We start from the raw sequence: 18,415 nt of genomic DNA on the forward strand, positions 1-18,415 counted from the left end.
GAGGGCTCCCCTCAGCACCCCGGCGCCATCGCCTCTGTGAGGGGGTCTGGCTCCTCGACGCCCCATTGGAGGAGAGAGCTGCCCGTCTCTCGCTTTCCGCCGACCACGGCTCGGCGGGGGCGGGGTTTCGGGAGCTACCACACATCATTGGCTGGGCGTTCTCCCGCCGCGGGAGGGGCCGTTGCCAACGGCCGGGTGGAGGGACTCGCGGTGTCAATCATGGGCACTCCTCCTCCTTATTGGCGCCAGTCCGTTATGTCACCGCCCCGCCTGTGGCATCTTCGCGGCCTTCCGTTACGCCCCGCCTCCGCGCGCAGCAGCTAATCAGAGCGCGGGGGCGTGGCCGAAGCGGCTTCCCCCGCCCCTCGTCGACCATTGGCTCCCGCTTGCCCAGAGGGAGGGACGGGGCGGGGAGCCCCCGGGTCATGTGAACGGGCGGTCACATGACCAAGCCCGCGAGCGGCATGGCGGTGCCCGGGGCGGCGGCGCTGCTGCTGCTGCTGCTCGTCGGGGCGGCCGCGGGCTGCGGGTACCAGGTGGGCCCGGGGGGACCGGGCCGGGGAGCCGCCGGGGGCAGCGGCAGCGGCAGAGGCTAGGGGGGGCACCGGAGCGTCCTGGGGAAACGGGAACTGGGGGAACTGGGAGGCAGTGGGGACACTGGGATGGACTGGAGGAACCGGGAGAGGCTGGAGCACTGAGGAAACGGGGACTGGGAGGGACTAGGGGAACTGGGAGGCAGTGGGGACACTGGGATGGACTGGAGGAACCGGGAGAGACTGGGAGCACTGAGGAAACGGGGACTGGGAGGGACTAGGGGAACTGGGAGGCAGTGGGGACACTGGGATGGACTGGAGGAACCGGGAGAGACTGGGAGCACTGAGGAAACGGGGACTGGGAGGGACTAGGGGAACTGGGAGGCAGTGGGGACACTGGGATGGACTGGAGGAACTGGGAGAGACTGGGAGCACTGAGGAAACGGGGACTGGGAGGGACTGGGGGAAGTGGGAAGCTTGGAGAGATCGTGGTGGGGGAGCTGGGAACCCAGGAGGGACTGGGGGACGACTGGGAGGAGCTGGGGCAGGGAGAGAGTGGGCTGAGGGAGCTGGGACACTGGGAGAGACTGAAGGGAACTGGGGAAACATGGATGGGGCAGCCGGGAGGGACTGGGGGAACTGGGAGAGATCAGATGGGGGGAGCAGCGGGGGAGTGGGAGAGGGATCCTGGGACAGTTTGGGCCTGGGCAACGGGAAGGGATTGGGGCCTGGCATGGGCTGGGACTGGGAGAACTGGCGAGAGGCTGGGATGGTGGGGCCCTAGGGGAAGAAGAGGAGGATTTGGGGTACCGGGGTGCCTGGAGTGGGCTGGGCCAACAGCCAGATGGGGTGTCGCTGTGGGGGGGCACCCGGGGGTCCCGGCCTGCCCTTCCCCCCCCAGGCAGGGCACCCGGGGGTCCCGGCCTGCCCTTCCCCCCCAGGCAGGGCACCCGGGGGTCCCGGCCTGCCCTCCCCCCCCAGGCAGGGCACCCAGATGTCCTGGCCACTGTTTTTTCGCAGCCATTTGCATCCTCTCCCGCAACCCAACGGCTTCCTCCGGAAACAGCTTGGGGGGAGGGGAAGGGGGGAGGGACGTGGGGTGTGGGCACAGCCCCCTGCGAGCCCCCAGAGATCCCACTTGCGCCCGCAGTCGTGTCCGCCCACGCGCCCCGGCCTCCTCAACGTGCACCTGGTGCCCCACACGCACGACGACGTGGGCTGGCTGAAGACGGTGGAGCAGTACTTCTACGGAGGTGGGCGTCCCCGCCAGCGCGGGGGGGGCCGGTCCCCGGGGGGGTTGGTGACGTCCCCAAGGCCACCGCAAGCGTCTGCAGGGACGGAGGTGACGCCTCCAAGGCCGCTGTGGGGGTGGAGGTGACGCTCGGCGAGGCCAGCGTGGGGGGCAAAGGGACACCAAGTGCCTGTGGCCTCACGGCGGGGTCGGGGGGGGCGGGTTGGGGGCAGAGGGACAAATCCTGCCCTTGGGACGGGGACAGGACCCGGTTTCTGCCCGTTGTCCCCGGGGCGGTGTTGTGACCCCGGTTTGCCTCTTGTTTTTGCCCCTTGGGTCAGTGCTGGGCCCCCTGGACCTTTCTGTGTCCCCCCCTCTGTGTCTCCTGGATGTTTTTGTGCCCCCCATGACCCCCTGTTCCCCCCCCAGCGTCCCCTGGGCGTTGCTGTGACCCTCCCCCCACCCCATGCCGTGGCCCCCGCAGTCCCTGGGTGTCACCTGTGTCCCCACGGGTGTTGCCGTGACCCGGTTCCCCCCGCTGCCTGTCGCGGTGCTGCCGGGTGACCCCCCCGCTCGTCCCCCTCAGTGCGTAACGAGGTGCAGCACGCGGGGGTGCAGTACATCCTGGACTCGGTGGTGGCCCAGCTGGTGGCCGACCCCTCCCGCCGCTTCATTTACGCCGAGGTGGCCTTCCTGGCCCGCTGGTGGCGGCAGCAGGACGAGGCCACGCGTCGCACCGTGCGCCAGCTCGTCGAGCAGGGTACGGGGGGCGCGGCGGGGTGGGGGGTGTCCCTGGAGGGGGATGGGGGCACACAGGGATGGGGAGGGGGGACTGGGGTGTCCCTGGGGGCTTACAGGGGGTGCACAGGGACATGGGGGGGGACTGGGGTGTCCCTGGGGGCTTACAGGGGGTGCACAGGGACATGGGGGGGGGACTGGGGTGTCCCTGGGGGCTTACAGGGGGTGCACAGGGACATGGGGGGGGACTGGGGTGTCCCTGGGGGCTTACAGGGGGTGCACAGGGACATGGGGGGGGACTGGGGTGTCCCTGGGGGCTTACAGGGGGTGCACAGGGACATGGGGGGGGACTGGGGTGTCCCTGGGGGCTTACAGGGGGTGCACAGGGACATGGGGGGGGACTGGGGTGTCCCTGGGGTGAGATGGGGATGGGGGGTGCATGGGGATGTGCCTCTGAGGGGGCACAGAGGCCAGGGGGAGGCCGAGGAATCTGGGGTGCCCCCGAGGGACTGGGGGTGCTGCCAGCGTGAGGTGCCGCGTGTCCCCGAGCCCGACCCCGTCCCCGCAGGGCGCCTGGAGTTCGTGGGGGGGGGCTGGTGCATGAGCGACGAGGCGGCCGCCCACTACGGCCCCGCCATCGAGCAGCTGGCCCTGGGCCGCCGCTTCCTGCGCCGGGAGTTCGGGGCCTGCGGCACCCCCCGCGTGGCCTGGCAGATCGACCCCTTCGGGCACTCCCGCCAGCTGGCCGCCATCTTCGCCCAGGTGGGACCCCCACCCCCCCCCCGGCCCCTCGGGGGACCCCGGCGCCCGGGCTGACCCCCTCCTCCCCGCAGATGGGCTACGACGGGCTGTTCGTGGGGCGCGTGGACCACCAGGACAAGGCGACGCGGGAGGGGCTGCGGGAGATGGAGCTGCTCTGGCGGGCGAGCGAGAGCCTCTCGCCCCCCGCCGCCGACCTCTTCACCGGTGGGACGGGGCGCGGGGCCCCGCCCGGGGCTGGGGGTCCCTTGGGTGCCCCCCCGAGCCCTTCCTGGGGGCTGGCCCTGGCCTGGGGTGCCCCGCAGGGTGTTGCCCGTCCCTTGAGCCCTCCCCTGTCCCCTTCTCCTCCCCTCCTGAGGGTGACCTGTCCCTTCTCGGGTCCGCTGTCCCCCCCTGGGGCTGTCACCGTCCTCTGGGTCCCCTCCGGGATTTTTCCTTGTCCCCGGGGCTGACCCCGTTCTCCATCCGGCTGATCCCAACGCCAGCCCAGCCCAGCTCTCCTGTCCCTGTCCCCAGGGCTGGTCCCAACCCTGTCCCCAGCCTGACCGGGGGGGGTGGCTGTCCCCAGGCATCCTCCCCAACGTCTACAACCCGCCGTCGGGGTTCTGCTGGGACCAGCTCTGCTCCGACCCCCCTGTGGTGGACGAGGACAGCGAGGAGAACAACGTGGACAGCATCGTCTCCACCTTCCTGCAGATCGCCGCCAGCCAGGTGGGTGCCCCCACGCAGTGGGGTGCTCCCTGGGGTGGGTGGGGGGTCCTGGGCACCAGGTTTCCCCCCGGGACAGGGGGTGCTGACCTGTCCCCCCGCCCCAGGCCGAGCGCTACCGCACCAACCACATCATCATGACGATGGGCTCCGACTTCCAGTACGAGAATGCCAACCTGTGGTTCAAGAACATGGACAAACTCATCGCCCACGTCAACGCCCGGGTGAGCGGGGTCCCCCCTCTGTGTCCCCCGTGTGTCCCCGCCGCCTGCTGCCTCCCCCAGCCCCGTCTCACCCCCTCCCCGGCTTTTCCAGCAAGCCAACGGCAGCCGCGTCCACGTCCTCTACTCCACCCCGTCCTGCTACCTCTGGGAGCTGCACCGGGCCAACCTCTCCTGGTGAGGCCGGGGGCAGCGAGGGGGAGCTCGGGCATCCCGAGGGGACGGACGGACGGACGGGCGCAGCCTGGCTCTCCCGCAGGTCCCTGAAAACGGACGACTTCTTCCCCTACGCGGACGGCCCCCACCAGTTCTGGACGGGCTATTTCACCAGCCGACCTGCCTTCAAGCGCTACGAACGCCTCAGCAACAACTTTCTCCAGGTGGGATGGTGGCCCGGGTGCCGGGGTCCCCCCTCCGGGACGCCGGGGTCCCCCCTCCGGACGGCCGGGTCCCCCTCCCTGACCCTCCCTTCCCCCCCGGCAGATCTGCAGCCAGCTGGAGGCTTTGGCAGGGCCGGCGGCGCGGGAGGGTCCCTACGGGCCTGGGAACAGCTCTGTGCTCCGTAAGTGCCAGCGTGGGGCCCTCGGGGACCCCCCCGGACGCCCCTGACACCCCCTCGCCCCCCCGGCAGGCGAAGCCGTGGCCGTGGCCCAGCACCACGACGCCGTGACCGGCACCGAGAAGCAGCACGTGGCCGACGACTATGCCAGGCAGCTGGCGGCTGGGTGGGAGAGCTGCCAGGTAGGGCCCGGCTGCCCGTTTTGGGGGGACAGAGGGGGTTTTGGGGGCGCAGGGCCAGGGTCAGCAGCTGGGGGTGAACCAGCATCATGTCCACAGGGCAAACTGGTGTCTCGGGGGGTGGTGGCTGTTCTGGGGACGAGCCCCTGACCCTGGCCAATGTTTTGGGGACAAGCTGGGGTCTGGGTGGCCGGAGGACGGGAACTGGCAGCCGTGGCCTGGGGGGGATGAGCCAGTGAGCGCCCCCCGTTACCGGCCGTGCCGCATAACCGCCCCCCGCTGCTGGCAGCTCCTGGTCGCCAACGCCCTGGCCAGCCTCGGCGGCAGCAAGGAGAACTTCGTCTTCTGCAACGCCCTCAACGTCAGCGTCTGTCCCCTGACGGAGGCGGCCGGCCGCGTGAGCACCTCGGCAGGGGGCTGGAGGGGGCTGCGGGGCCCCGGCAGGGCTAACGCACCGCGTCCCTCTGTCCCCCAGTTCACCGTCATCCTCTACAACCCCCTGGGCCGCCAAGTGTCCTGGCCCATCCGGCTGCCGGTCAACGGGGCGTCCTACGCGGTGACGGACCCCCAGGGCCAGCCTGTACCCAGCGAGGTGAGCCCAGGCCAGCCACCGCGGCCCCCCGCCCGCCCGCGGCCCCCCCTGACCCTCCCCACCCGTCCCCAGGTCGTCCCCGTCTCCAACTTCACCCGCCGGCTGCGGGGGGACGGCGGCAGCGCCGTGCGGGAGCTCCTCTTCCAGGCCTCCGCGCCCCCCCTGGGCTTCAGCACCTTCACGGTCTCCCGGCTGAGCCGCGGGGACCCCCGTGCGCACCCCGCCCGGACCCCGGTGGTGTCGCAGCCTCGGGAGATCCAGAATGAGGTACGGTCCCGCTGGGGGGACGCATTCCCCCCCAGGGGCTGGGCACCGGGCGGACGCGGTTTGGGGTCTTCCTCCGTGGGGTCCTGGGGGCTGGAGCCGGTCCCTGGGGGAGAAAACCCACGACCTTAAGCCCCCGGTGGAGTTGCACCTCTGTCGGCCCAGTTAAACCAGTCCTGGGGTGACGGGAGGAGCTGGGGGCGCGGGAGGGGGCTGAGCAGGGACCGGGCAGGCGCTCGACCGCCGCCGTCCGGCCCCGCAGCACGTCCGGGTGCTCTTCGACCCCCTCACCGGGCTCCTGAAGGAGATCCAGGACCTGGACAAGAGCATCTCGCTGCCCGTCTTCCAGAGCTTCTACTGGTGAGTGCTGGTGGGGTCTGGACTCCTGGGCCCCTCGTGCGGGACCTTCCTCCGCCACCTCCTCCTCCCGCCCCAGGTACAACGCCAGCGTCGGCAACGACGAGAGCTCCCAGGCCTCGGGCGCCTACATCTTCCGCCCCAACAGCTCCGAGCCCTTCCCTGTCTCCGGCTCCAAGCGGGTCTCCGCGCACCTGGTGAAGGTGTGGGGGGGGTGACGGTGTCCCTGGGGGCGTCCCCGGGGCCGGGGGTGTCCCCAGGGTGCTGAGCCCCCTCCCCGTGTCCCTTGCAGAATGCGCTGGTGCAGGAGGTGCACCAGAACTTCTCTTCGTGGTGCTCCCAGGTGGTGCGGCTCCGCGCGGGGCAGCCCTACGTGGAGCTGGAGTGGACCGTGGGGCCCATCCCCGTGGCGTGAGTTGGCGGGGGGCCCCTGGGGATGCGGGGGGCCCCTCAGAGCCCCCCGCTCACCCCCCGTCTCTCCCAGGGACGGCTGGGGCAAGGAGATCATCAGCCGCTTCGAGACGACGCTGCAGACAGACGCTCGCTTCTACACCGACTCCAACGGGCGGCAGATCCTGGAGCGCAGGTCGGGGCCGGCCCGGGCACTCGCCGTGGCCCCCCAAGACCCCCGTCCTCCTGCCCGTAACTGGGCTCTGCCTCATCCCCAGGCGTGACTACCGTCCCACGTGGAACCTGAGCCAGACGGAGCCCGTGGCGGGGAATTACTACCCCGTTAACAGCCGCATCTTCATCAAGGTACCGGCTTCGGGGCAGGAGCAGGGAAACGGGGCTGAGCCCGGGGCAGAGCTCATCACACACGTGGCCCTGCCCTCCCCGCCGCAGGACAAGAAGTTCCAGCTGACGGTGCTGACGGATCGCTCGCAGGGCGGCAGCAGCATCTTCGACGGCTCTCTGGAGCTCATGGTGAGGGGACGCGGCGCGGGCGGTCCCGGGAGCGGGGGACGCGCCGGGATGTAACCGCCGTCCCCTCCAGGTCCATCGGCGGCTCCTGTACGACGACAACCGGGGCGTGGGGGAGCCGCTGGTCGAGCTGGGAGCCAACAAGCAGGGGCTGGTGGTCCGCGGCCGCCACCTCGTCCTCCTCGACACGGTGGAATCGGCGGCCAACCGGCACCGGCTGCTGGCGCAGGAGCTGTTCATGGCGCCCTACGCGGTGCTGGCGCCTGGCGGGGGCCCCTCCTACCGCCGCGGTCAGCCCCGCGTGCGGCAGGTGAGGTGGGGAGGGGGCCGCCCGGGGGGAGAAGGGCTCTGGCCGCGGCGTCCCCCTCACCCTCTCCCCGCAGTTCTCGGGGCTGCGGCGGGAGCTGCCCCCCAACGTCCACCTCCTGACGCTGACGCCCTGGGACGCCGGCGCCCTCCTGCTGCGGCTGGAGCACCAGTTTGAGAGGGGCGAGAGCGCCAACGGCTCCCAGCCCGTCACCGTCGACCTCCTGGTGAGCCCCCGCCGCCGGGCTCCCCTCCACGGCTCGGCCTCGAGGGGCTCCCCGCTCCCGGGGCTGCTCCCCGCTCCCGGGGCTGCTCCCACCCACGGGGACAGGCACGGGGTGCTCGCTGACGGCTTTTCCCCCTCTCCCAGAACCTCTTCTCGGCTTTCACCATCGTCTCGGTGCAGGAGATGAGCCTGGGAGCCGACCTGCCACTCGATGCCACCTCCCGCCTGGTCTGGACCCCGGCCACAGGTACTGGGGGGTCCAGGGGGGCTCTGGGGGGGCTCCCAGCCTCCCCTCACCCCTTCCCTCTCCTCCCAGGTCTGGCCCAGCCCCGGCCAGTCCCCAAACTGGACCCGAGCCGGATCACGCTGCAGCCCATGGAGATCAGGACCTTCCTGGCCACAGTGCAGTACGAGGTGCCTGGAGCTGGCCCGGGGGGGCCGTGAGCGGCCCCGGCTCGACAGGGGGGCTCTGCCCTCCCCCCGCCCCACCCCAAGCGTATTAAAAACCACGAGACTTTTCTCAGGCACGGTTTAATCGGGGCGAGAGGCGGCGTCAGGGCTGGGGGGCAGCCGGGGGCTCCCCCTCGTGCGAGTAACAGCACTGGGCACCCAAGGAGCAGTTTCCCTGCGGGAGAGGAGGTGGGTGAGGGGCTGTGCCCTGCCCCAGCCCCCCCCCTTGTTCCCGACCCCCCCCCTTGTTCCCGACCCCAACCCACCTCCTTGAAGCGTTTGCAGGGGAAGTTTTTCAGGCTGGTGCCGTCGTCCGTCCGCTCCGTCCGTTTGTTCTGGTTTCGTTTCCGCTTCTCCTGGAGGGAGGGGGAGATGCCACCCCTGGGGGAGGGGCGTGGGGTGAGGGGGGCAGGGAGCTGCCCCCCTCAAAGGAGGGAACAAGGGACCTTTCCCTTCCCCTGCTCTGTTGGGGGTCTTTATCCTCTGTCCTGGCAAAATACGGGGGGCTCTTTGAGAAGGTTTGAGGGTGGCTGCTGGAAGCCCAACCCCACAATCGGACACCCGAGAAGCCCCCCCGGCCCTTACCCAGCCTTGGCCCTGGCTTTGGGACCCCAAAAGGCTTCGGGGTTTTCCGGGAACCGCTTCAAGCCCCGTTTTCTGGAGCTGGGATTGGCGTCGTCACGGAGGGCGAAGGAGGCCTGGAGCCTGGTGGGGGCGAAAGGGGGGGGTCAGGATGGTTTGGGGGGGATCAGCGCGTCCCCCCCATCCCTGGGTTGGTCGCGGGGGGCGGCTGCAGGGTCATACGTGGGCTCCACGGAGAGAATGCGGGAAGCCGGGCTGGTCTCCGCGAGCCGCTCGCGCTTCACTGGGTGGATCTTGGCCTGGGGGAGATGAGGAGGGGGCGTTCAGCTCGGCCCCGGGCTGGGGGGATCGGGGGGGGGTCCCTGAGCCCCCTCCTCACCCAGCAGCGCATGATGTCCCAGAGCACGGCGGGCGGCGCGTCCGTCTTCACCGCGTTCTTGCAGGCGTGGGAGAGCGACACGCGGTAGCCGGCGTGCAGGAGGGCGGACCTGGGGCGCGGGGGTCGGAGTCGGGGGGACGGGGGGCGCCGGGGGTGGAGGATTCACAGGGTTTGAGCCAGAGGAAGGGGCAAAGGACTTGGGGTACCCCAGGGGCTGTGGGTGACTTGGGGTACCCCAGGGGCTGTGGGTGACTTGGGGTGCCCCTGGGGCTGTAGAGGATTTGGGGTGCCCCTGCCCTGGGGTATGTGGGGTGCCCCTGGGGCTGTGGAGGGTTTGAGGTGCCCCAGCCCCAGGGGATTTGGGGTGTCTCTGGGGCACTTGGGGTGCCCCTGGGGCTGTGGAGGGTTTGAGGTGCCCCTGCCCCAGGGGATTTGGGGTGCCCCTGCCCTAGGGTATGTGGGGTGCCCCTGGGCCTGTGGAGGGTTTGGGGTGCCCCAGCCCCAGGGGATTTGGGGTGTCCCTGGGGCACTTGGGGTGCCCCTGGGGCTGTGGTGGGTGACATGGGGTGCCCCTGCCCTGGGGTACTTGGGGTGCCCCTGGGGCTGTGGGTGACTTGGGGTCCCCCTGGGGCTGTGGAGGGTTTGGGGTGTCCCTGCCCCAGGGGATTTGGGGTGTCCCTGCCCTGGGGTACTTGGCATGTCCCTGGGGCTGTGGAGGGTTTGGGGTGCCCTAGCCCCAGGGGATTTGGGGTGCCCCTACCTGAACTGCAGCAGGGAGGGGGTGTTGCAGTGGATGGTGCTGCTGAGGCCGTCGAGGGTGTAGTAGAGGGGGACGTCGCCGAGCTCCTGCCCTCGGCAGGCAGCGAGCGGCAGAGTCAGTGCCAGCCCCAAAATTCGGGGGGGGGGGGGCTCAGCCCTGCCGCCCGCTCAGGACGCCGGAGCCATCCCCAGGGCCGGTCCCCTCCCTGTCCCCGTCCCGGTACCTCGGTGATGACGCTGAGCATCCCCCGCATCCGCTCCTCCGTCTGGAAGCGCCCGGGGCTGCTCTCCAGCGCCGCCAGCACCCGCTCCACAAAGGCCGGGTCGTGCAGGGGCTCAGCCCACATGGGGCCGCCCAGCTGGGGGGGACACGAGGAGGGAGGGGGGGTCAGTGCTGGAGGGGGGGCACCGAGGGGACGGGGGGACGAGCACCCACCTGGTGCCGCTGCTGGCAGAACTCGCAGGTGGGACCCACGGGCGGCCCCGTGGCTGCCCCGTACTTGAAGCTGGAAGGGGAAAGCCGGGGCGTGAGCAGCCCCCCACATCACAGGGCCCCCCCCAGCCTCACGGAGCCCCCCCCCCAGCCCCGCCGTACCCCGTGCCGTGGCTCGTGGCTTTGCCCAGACGCTGGAGATGGTGGGTGCCGCAGCCCACGCAGTGGTACACCAGCGCCTGCTTGCTGCCGGGACGAGGGGGGGGTCAGGGACAGCGGGAGGGCGCAGACCCCCCTCCCCGTGTGCGTGTGCCCCCCCCCCTCACCTGGCCGAGGCCTTCACCTTCGCCTGCCCCGTGAAGACCCGCACGAAGACGCGGACGTAGAAGTCGGCGCTGACGGAGAGCAGCGGCACGATGAAGCGCTGGTAGCAGTTGGCGCGGCTGTCCAGGCTGTGCAGGATGATGCGGAGGGCCTGGGGGGGGGACACGGGACGGCCCTGACCCGCTGCCCCCCACCCCCTGCTGCCGGCAGGAGCGTGGTGGTCGCAAGGACCCCCCCAGCACTCACCATCTCGTGGCAGAACTTGCCCTTGAGGGACACGGCCCCGTATTTGCTGTAACACGTCTCGGCGCTGTTCCCCGCCATGACGCCCATGTCCGTGCAGGTGACGCAGAGCAGCCCTGGCCGGGGCGGGGGTCAGGGGTGCCGTGGGGGGGCACCCAGCCGTCCGGGGCACACCCCGGCCGCTGCCGCTCACCTCCTTCGCTCACAGCCTGCACGGCAGCGTCCAGGAAGGGCGCGGGGCTGCCGTAGGGGTCCAGGTCGATCACGTCGAAGGGCTCCCTGTCCGCTTTGCACTGGTACATCAGCATCCTGGGGGGGGAAGGGGGGTCCCGGAGCAATGGGGACCCCAGCCGGCCCCTCTGGGGGTCCCAGACCCGCCCTGGCCCTCGGGAAACCCCGCAGGAACCAGTGCCTCTGCCCAGTACGCACTGGGAGGGGACTGGTGGGGTCCCCGTAAACCAGTCCCGCTTTGGGGGTGCATCCCTCAGGGCAGGGGGACGGGACATCCCTCTAACCACCCCTTGTGGGGACGCTGGGACCAGTTTGGGGCCCCCCAGTACAGGGAGAAAACCCCAGTGAGACCCCCAGGGCGGTCGGGGCCATGGACAGGGTGTCCCGAGGATGCTGGGGGGTGAACCGCAGCGTCCCACTCCCCAGTGGGCTTCGGGGTGGGCTGCCGGGGAGCAGCGCAGAGGGGGTACCTGGCGTCGGCCATGTGGGGGGCCACGAGGCCCCCCACCTCGTTGAAGGCCACGTTGCGGCTCATCAGCTCCACTGCCCGGGCCGAGAAGTCGTTGGCCACCACGGCTCGCAGCCCCGGCACCTCCTTGGCGAAGCGGATGGAGCGGAGCCCCGAGGCCGCCAGCGCCTCCAGGACCCGCAGCCCCCCCTGCGGGGAGAGGGCGATGGCGACGGGGGCTCGGGGTGCCGGGGGGGGCAGAGACCCCAACTGGGGACAGAGGGGACGCGGCAGCCCCCCCTCCCCGCAGCCCCCCAGCACCTCGCACGCTTCTCCTGGCTTTGCCGTCCGCGGGGCCTCGGGGCCGTGGGGCGCTGGCGCGGTGTCACCGTCACCGTCCTCTGGCGGTTGGGGGCTGCCGCGTCCGTCCTCCCCGGGGAGGACGACTGGAAAAGAGGGGGGAGCCGGTGGCAGGGCAGAGCCCTGGGGACGGGGACCCCGGGATGGGGCCAAGGGCAGAGCCCTGGGGACGGGGACCCCGGGACGGGGCCAAGGGGGAGCACAGGGGACGGGGACCCCGGGACAGGGCCAAGGGGGAGCCCAGGGGACGGGGACCCCAGGACAGTACCTACCCCTGATCCCCTTCGGCTGCAGCCGGAGCCGAGCGAACTCTGTCATGACGGCGCAGCTGGGGGGGACACGGCGTCAGGGACCCTGCCGGGGGGGCAGGGAGGGCCCCGAGCCCCCCACGGTCCCCCTGGGGCAGTCCAGAGCCCCCCCCGATCCTCCCAGGACACCCCAGAGCCCCCTGGGACAACGCCATGTGCCCCCCTGACCCTCCTGGGACACCCCAGAGCCCCCTGGGACACCCCCATGTGCCCCCCCGATGCTCCCGGATCACCCCAGAGCCCCCCCAAGACCCCGCTAGGACAAGCCCGAGGCCCCCCCGAACCCCCGGCCCCCCCAGCTCACGTCAGGTCGCGGTTGAAGCCCTGCACGGGGTTGTAGAAGACCTCGTTGGCGCTGGGGAAGAGGATGGTGGCTCGGCCCTCGGAGATCAGCGTCTCGCCGGCCTCGGGGGGGCCCCCCGCACCCGGGGGGGGCCCGGAGCCGTTGGGGGAGGCCCCGTCCATGGCAGGGGACCCCCGGGGGAGACCCGGGCTGGCTCTGCGAAGGGTGCTGAAGGCGGCCGCTGTGGGGGGGGGAACGGGGGGGGTTAACGCTGCACCCGAGCGGCCCTGGGAGGGGAAGGGGCGGTTTTGGGGGGCCCGGGGAGATGGGGGGAGGCTGGGGAGAGCCCCGAAAAACGGGAGCAAGAGGCGAGGCCCGGGAATGCGGGAGGGACGAGCCCCCTCACCGGGGGAAGGGGGCGGGGGGGGACACGGAGCCCCCAGAGCGGCCGGGGCGGGTGCAGACGCCCAAGACGGGACCGGGGGGGGGGGACAGAGGGGGGACGGCCCCCCCCAACACGTGGCACGGGACACAAGCACCCCTAAACCCTGCACGCGCCCCGCCAGGCCCCACCCCCTCCAGCCCCCACCCCATTCAGGCACCGCCCCCCCCCCGCCGGTACCCGCCGCTCACCCGCCCGCCCCGCCCCGCGCATCCTCCGCGCCGCCCCTCACATGGGCGCCGCCATGTTGCGGCGGGCTGAACGCGGTCACGTGACCCGCGGCGGACGGCGCCCCGCGAGGGTCATAAAGGCTCCGCCCGCCCCTAACGCGGCTGGGAAAACTGATCCCGGGGAGAGGGGGTGGGGATCCCGAGAGGGATCCAGGCCTGATCCCATGGGGATCCGCCCTGGGGGGCCCAGCTGATCCCGCGGGTGGGCAGGGATACCCGTGGCTCTGCGTGTCCTCATGTCCCCCCTCCCCGCCGTGTCCCCAATGGGAGGGGGTCAGCGCGGGGCCTCTCGGCGCTCGGCTGGCCGTGCCTGCGGCGCGGCGCGGCGGGTGCGCGTGCGCGGGTGGCGCGCCGGGCGGTGCGGCGCTCGGCTGATCGCGCCTGCCGCACAATGAATGGCCGCTGAGCGCGGCGGGGACGGGGACGGGCACCGGCAGCGGCACCGGGAGCGGCCGGAGCCGCAGCGCAGCCCCCCCCCGGCCTCCGGTAAGGCGGGGACCCCCCCCGGGCCCCGCCCCCCGGGCCTGCCCCCCCCCCCCCCGCAGGCCTTGGCCCCCCGGGCCTGGTCTTCACCCCACCCCCCCCGCTCCCCCCCCCCCGTTCCCCCGGGCCTGCGGCACCTTCCCGCCCCCCGGGTTGGGGGATCCCCCTGCGCCCCCCCCCGTTCCCGAGGGAATGCGGTTCCCCCCCTCCCCCCGCAGTACTGGGGGTCCCCTCTGCCTCCCCCCTCCCCTCCGGGTTTTGGGGTCCCCCCGCCCCCCTGCCGGGACTGGGGTATTTACCGATCCTTCCCACCCCCCCCCGAATTTGGGGTCCTCCCCGCTGCCTCCCCCGGGCTGGGGGTTCCCCCCCATTGCCCCCTCCAAGGGCTCGTGGGTCCCCCCCGTCCCACCCCCCAAGGACTGGGGGTCCCCTCTGTCCCCAATCCAGGGAGTGGGGTCCCCTCTGCGCCCCCCCCCCGACGTGGGGAACCTCGTTCTTCCCGGAATGGGGGTCTCCCTGTGCCCCCCCGAGTGCTGGGGACCCCCCACCTCCCCGCAAGGAATAGGATCCCTTCAAGCCCCTCCCTAAACTGCGAGGCCCCCCCCCGGCCTCCCCCAAGTGCTGGGGACCCCCTTGTCCTTCCCAGGCCAGCGGGTCCCCCTGCCCCCTCCCCACGCCGGGGGGGGCGATGCCCCATATTCACCAGGCCTGGGACCCCCCCCAGGCTGGGACCCTGCTAGGCCTGGGGAACCCCTTGGCCTGAGCACCCCCATGTCCCCAGGCTTGGGGACTCCAAGAGTCCCCATGGTTAAGGCAGGACACCCCCCCCCAAGCAGGGACCCCCCCCCCCCGGCAGGGACCCCCCAATACAACCCCAAAAGGTGAAGCCACAACTTTGCTGCTGCTTCGCCCACCCCGTGTCCGTGTGTCCATCCGGCCTCCCCACCCCCACTCCTGGCTGAGTCCCCCTTCCCCAGTCTCTGGGGGCTCAGACCCCCCTGGGACACCCCCAACTCTTGGGGCACCCCCACCTCTTAATACCCCATCTGGGGGTTTCTCCAGCCCTATTTTTCAGCCCCCCCGACCCGGGGTGGGGGGTTGTTCCTGGGCAGCCCCAGGCTGGGGGGCTGTAGGGGGGGGGATCTGGGGGCCCCCTCACCGGCTGAGCTCTGCTGGGGGGGCGCTGGACCCCTGCGGAGCCGCGTCTGACTTCTCTGCCTGGTCTGTCCCTCTTCCCTCCCCTCTGTCCGTCCCCGTCCTTCCCGGTGCCTCTCCGTGTGTCCCCGTGTCCCCGCTCTGCTCCCCGTCACCGCCGTGTCCCCCCCATCTACGGGTCCCTTGTGCTCCTGTATTGCTCCCTGCGTCCTCCATGTCTACCCCCCTGTCCCTGTGTCCCTGTGTGTCCCCTGTGTCTGTCCTACTCCCTGTGTCCCTGTCCCCACGTGCCCCCCGCATCTGCCTCGCTCCCTGTGTGTCCGTGTCCCTGTCTCCCCCCGTGTCCCTGCGCGTCCCCCCCGTCTGCCCCGCTCCCTGTGTCCCCGCCCTCGCGTATCCATCCCGCTCCCCGCCCCCCCGTCTGCCCCATGCCCCCGTTCCCGCAGGCCCCCCTCGGCTCCCGCCATGGCTCAGACGCTGCAGATGGAGATCCCCAACTTTGGGAACAGCATCCTGGAGTGCCTGAACGAGCAGCGGCTGCAGGGGCTGTACTGCGACGTCTCGGTGGTGGTGAAGGGCCACGCGTTCAAGGCGCATCGGGCCGTCCTGGCCGCCAGCAGCTCCTACTTCCGGGACCTTTTCAACAGCAGCAAGAGCGCGGTGGTGGAGCTGCCGGCCGCCGTCCAGCCCCAGTCCTTCCAGCAGATCCTCAGCTTCTGCTACACGGGGCGGCTCAGCATGAACGTGGGCGACCAGTTCCTGCTGATGTACACCGCCGGCTTCCTGCAGATCCAGGAGATCATGGAGAAGGGGACTGAGTTCTTCCTCAAGGTCAGCTCGCCCAGCTGCGACTCGCAGGGGCTACACGGCGAGGAGGCGCCCTCCTCCGAGCCCCAGAGCCCCGTGGCCCAGACCTCGGGGTGGCCCTCGGGCGCCGCCGCCCTGCCCTTGGTCTCGCGGGTGAAGACGGAGCAGGGCGAGCCCGACGGGGTGCAGTGCACCTTCGTGGTCAAGCGCCTCTGGGACGGCGGCCCCAAAGACGGCGCCGCCGGCGGCAACGGCAGCCGTAAGATGGCCAAGTTCTCGGCGCCCGAACCGGGCCGCCAGCCGCAGCCCCCCGCCCCGGCGGCGGCGGCGGGGCCGGCCCAAGCGGCGGCGGCGGCAGCTCCCGGCCCCAGCGCGGCCGACCAGACCAGCCCCGGGGGCACCTCCAGCGCCTACACGAGCGACAGCCCCGGCTCCTTCCACAACGAGGAGGACGAGGAGGAGGACGGGGGCGAGGAAGGCTCCGACGAGCAGTACCGCCAGATCTGCAACATGTACACCATGTACAGCATGATGAATGTAGGGCAGGCAGGTGAGGCTCCGCCCACCGGGGGGGCGTGGGCAGCTGCCACACCCACTGGGCGTGGCCCATCGAGGCACCGCCCATGGGGTGAGGGCAGATGAGGCTCCACCCCGGGGCGTGGTTTGTGCCTGCCCACAGGGGTGTGGTCGTTCAAGGCACTGCCCATGGGGGGGTGTGGTCATTCAAGGCACTGCCCATGGGGGGTGTGGTCAACGGAGGCTCCGCCCATGAGGCACAGTCACCCAATGCACAGTCTCGGGCATGGCTGGGGAGGGGTGTGGTCAACTGGGGCTCCACCCACAGGGGGCATGGTCAGCTAAGGCTCCACCTTTAGGGTGTGGTCTAGGAAGGGGCGTGGCTAAGGAAGGCTCTTTCTCTGGGGCGTGGTTTGGGGGGAAGTGGGTGTGGTCACCTGGGGCTCCACCTTCCGGGGGGGGCGTGGCTGGAAGCAGGTGGGGGGGCTTCTGTGTTCTGGGGGTGGAGCTAAAGGGGGTGTGGGTTTGATGCTCCACCTCTGGGCGTGGCTATGGGGGCGTGGTTATGGGGGCGTGGCTTATGTCCCCACCCCTTTATGGTGTGCCTACAGGTGTGGAGGAGCCAGATAAAGCTCCACCCCAGCAAATAGATTATGGGTGTGGCCTGCCAGGCTCCACCCCCCTGTGGGTGGGGCTTGGGTAGGGGCGTGGCCTGGTGGGCTCCACCCCCAGGCGGTGGTTATGGGGAGCACGTGGCCATGAATTGAGCTGTCACCGTGTCCCCTCGGGGACTCCTCCAGCGGCCCCCGCAGAGGCGGGACGGGAGGTGGGGTGGGAGCCCCGGGGTCCCGGCCCCGCTGACCCCCCGTGTCCCCCCCACTGACCCCCCACGTCCCCCCCCCGACCCCCCCGTGTCCCCCCCAGCCGCGGAGAAGGTGGAGGCGCTGCCGGACCAGGCCACCTCGGAGTCACGCAACCGGGTGCGGGTGCGGCAGGACCTGGCCTCGCTGCCGGCCGAGCTCATCAACCAGATCGGGAACCGCTGCCACCCCAAGCTCTACGACGAGGGAGACCCCGCCGAGAAGCTGGAGCTCGTCACGGGTACGCCCGGGGTGGGGGTCCCCGGGGGGTGGGGGTCCCCACGGGGCGCCCGGCTCCGCTCACCCCTCGTGTCCTCCCAGGCACCAATGTCTACATCACGCGGGCGCAGCTGATGAACTGCCACGTCAGCGCGGGGACGCGGCACAAAGTCCTCCTGCGGCGGCTGCTGGCGTCCTTCTTCGACCGGTGAGTGGGGCCGGGGCGCCCGGCTTCTCCCCCCGCCCGGTTCTGGGGTCCCGCGGGGGTGGGGGGGGCCGGACGCCAGGGTTCTCACCCCATTTTTCGCCCCCTCCCCAGCAACACCCTGGCCAACAGCTGCGGCACGGGCATCCGCTCGTCCACCAACGACCCCAGCCGGAAGCCGCTGGACAGCCGGGTCCTGCACGCCGTCAAGTGTGAGTGGGGGGACGCGGGACCCCGGGGGACAGGGGACACCCCGAGGCAGAGGGGGGGTGCCGGGGAAAGAGGACCAGAGGAACTCTAGAGACGGGGGGAGCCCAGGGTTGGGGCACCCACGGGAACAGGGCATGGAGACCCAGAGAGGGGACGACAGGGGAGACCCCAGGGCTGGGGGGACCCCAGAGAGGGGATGACAGGGGAGACCCCAGGGCTGGGGGGACCCCAGGGCTGGGGGCACCCCAGAGAGGGGACGACAGGGGAGACCCCAGGGCTGGGGGGACCCCAGAGAGAGGGGACAATGGGGAACAGGGGAGACCGCAGGGCAGGGGGAGCAAGAGACGACGACACAACCTTGGGGTCCCTAAGCAAAACCTCGCTACGAGACACCCGTGACCCCCCGGGGCGGGTGACAGCAGCCGATGGGGGGGGGGGGGGGGACAGGGAGGGCTGTGCGTGACCCCGTCCCCCGCCCCCAGTTTACTGCCAGAACTTCGCGCCCAACTTCAAGGAGAGCGAGATGAACGCCATCGCCGCCGACATGTGCACCAACGCCCGGCGCGTCGTGCGCAAGAGCTGGATCCCGAAGCTGAAGCTGCTGATGGCCGAGGGCGACTCCTACACCTCCTTCATCAACGACACCGGCAAGCTGGAGCCCGACATCATGGGCCCCGAGCCGGCCTTCGAGGCCGGTGGCCACGAGGGCGAGGCGGGCGCCCCGGGGGAGGGCCTGCAGTGACCCCCGCCTCGGCCCCCCTGGGGACCCCCGCCGGGTAGGGACCCCCTCCGGTAGGGCCCTGTGGTCGGGTAGGGACCCCCACCGGTGGAGGGACCCGCGCTGGGTAGGGCCCTGTGACGGTGGAGGGACCCCTGTGGGTGGAGGGACCCCCC

The 18,415-nt window shown here is 71.5% G+C and overlaps 3 protein-coding genes across 10 annotated transcripts; 2 read left to right on the forward strand and 1 right to left on the reverse strand.

The window, feature by feature from the left end:
- Window positions 1-428: 428 nt before the first annotated feature.
- MAN2B1 (mannosidase alpha class 2B member 1) lies at window positions 429-8,113 on the forward strand. Of its 4 annotated transcripts, XM_075134156.1 has the most exons (24): window positions 429-536; window positions 1,684-1,786; window positions 2,351-2,524; window positions 3,071-3,264; window positions 3,336-3,468; window positions 3,830-3,972; window positions 4,077-4,193; window positions 4,285-4,367; window positions 4,450-4,570; window positions 4,674-4,752; window positions 4,822-4,931; window positions 5,218-5,325; window positions 5,404-5,520; window positions 5,593-5,787; window positions 6,047-6,144; window positions 6,221-6,344; window positions 6,434-6,552; window positions 6,626-6,727; window positions 6,810-6,897; window positions 6,985-7,065; window positions 7,136-7,372; window positions 7,446-7,595; window positions 7,739-7,841; window positions 7,911-8,113. In XM_075134156.1, the coding sequence occupies exons 1-24, from the start codon at window positions 444-446 to the stop codon at window positions 8,036-8,038; spliced, it is 3,000 nt and encodes a 999-aa protein (XP_074990257.1). In that variant the 5' UTR covers window positions 429-443; the 3' UTR covers window positions 8,039-8,113. The 4 variants fall into 4 exon arrangements, with proteins under 4 accessions (XP_074990257.1, XP_074990259.1, XP_074990260.1 ...); XM_075134158.1 differs by lacking the exon at window positions 5,218-5,325 and having other exon boundaries at window positions 435-536; XM_075134159.1 differs by lacking the exons at window positions 4,285-4,367; window positions 4,674-4,752 and having other exon boundaries at window positions 435-536.
- On the reverse strand, window positions 8,110-13,317 carry TRMT1 (tRNA methyltransferase 1). Of its 5 annotated transcripts, none has more exons than XM_075134162.1 (17): window positions 13,283-13,317; window positions 12,416-12,635; window positions 12,076-12,131; window positions 11,765-11,889; window positions 11,466-11,653; window positions 10,958-11,073; window positions 10,768-10,880; window positions 10,524-10,672; window positions 10,360-10,443; window positions 10,201-10,270; window positions 9,989-10,123; window positions 9,766-9,851; window positions 9,006-9,114; window positions 8,849-8,925; window positions 8,630-8,749; window positions 8,311-8,425; window positions 8,110-8,219 (listed from the first exon to the last, which is right to left on the reverse strand). In XM_075134162.1, the coding sequence occupies exons 1-17, from the start codon at window positions 13,302-13,304 to the stop codon at window positions 8,148-8,150; spliced, it is 1,857 nt and encodes a 618-aa protein (XP_074990263.1). In that variant the 5' UTR covers window positions 13,305-13,317; the 3' UTR covers window positions 8,110-8,147. The 5 variants fall into 5 exon arrangements, with proteins under 5 accessions (XP_074990263.1, XP_074990266.1, XP_074990262.1 ...); XM_075134165.1 differs by lacking the exon at window positions 13,283-13,317 and adding an exon at window positions 13,028-13,125 and having other exon boundaries at window positions 8,311-8,400; XM_075134161.1 differs by lacking the exon at window positions 13,283-13,317 and adding an exon at window positions 13,028-13,125.
- Window positions 13,318-13,498: 181 nt separating this feature from the next.
- On the forward strand, window positions 13,499-18,369 carry NACC1 (nucleus accumbens associated 1). Its single transcript, XM_075134166.1, has 6 exons — window positions 13,499-13,552; window positions 15,151-16,061; window positions 16,952-17,128; window positions 17,209-17,314; window positions 17,426-17,523; window positions 18,004-18,369. The coding sequence occupies exons 2-6, from the start codon at window positions 15,170-15,172 to the stop codon at window positions 18,261-18,263; spliced, it is 1,533 nt and encodes a 510-aa protein (XP_074990267.1). The 5' UTR covers window positions 13,499-13,552; window positions 15,151-15,169; the 3' UTR covers window positions 18,264-18,369.
- Window positions 18,370-18,415: the final 46 nt, after the last annotated feature.

Source organism: Calonectris borealis, chromosome 31, assembly GCF_964195595.1.
Source record: "Calonectris borealis chromosome 31, bCalBor7.hap1.2, whole genome shotgun sequence".
NCBI classification, from domain to species: domain Eukaryota; kingdom Metazoa; phylum Chordata; class Aves; order Procellariiformes; family Procellariidae; genus Calonectris; species Calonectris borealis.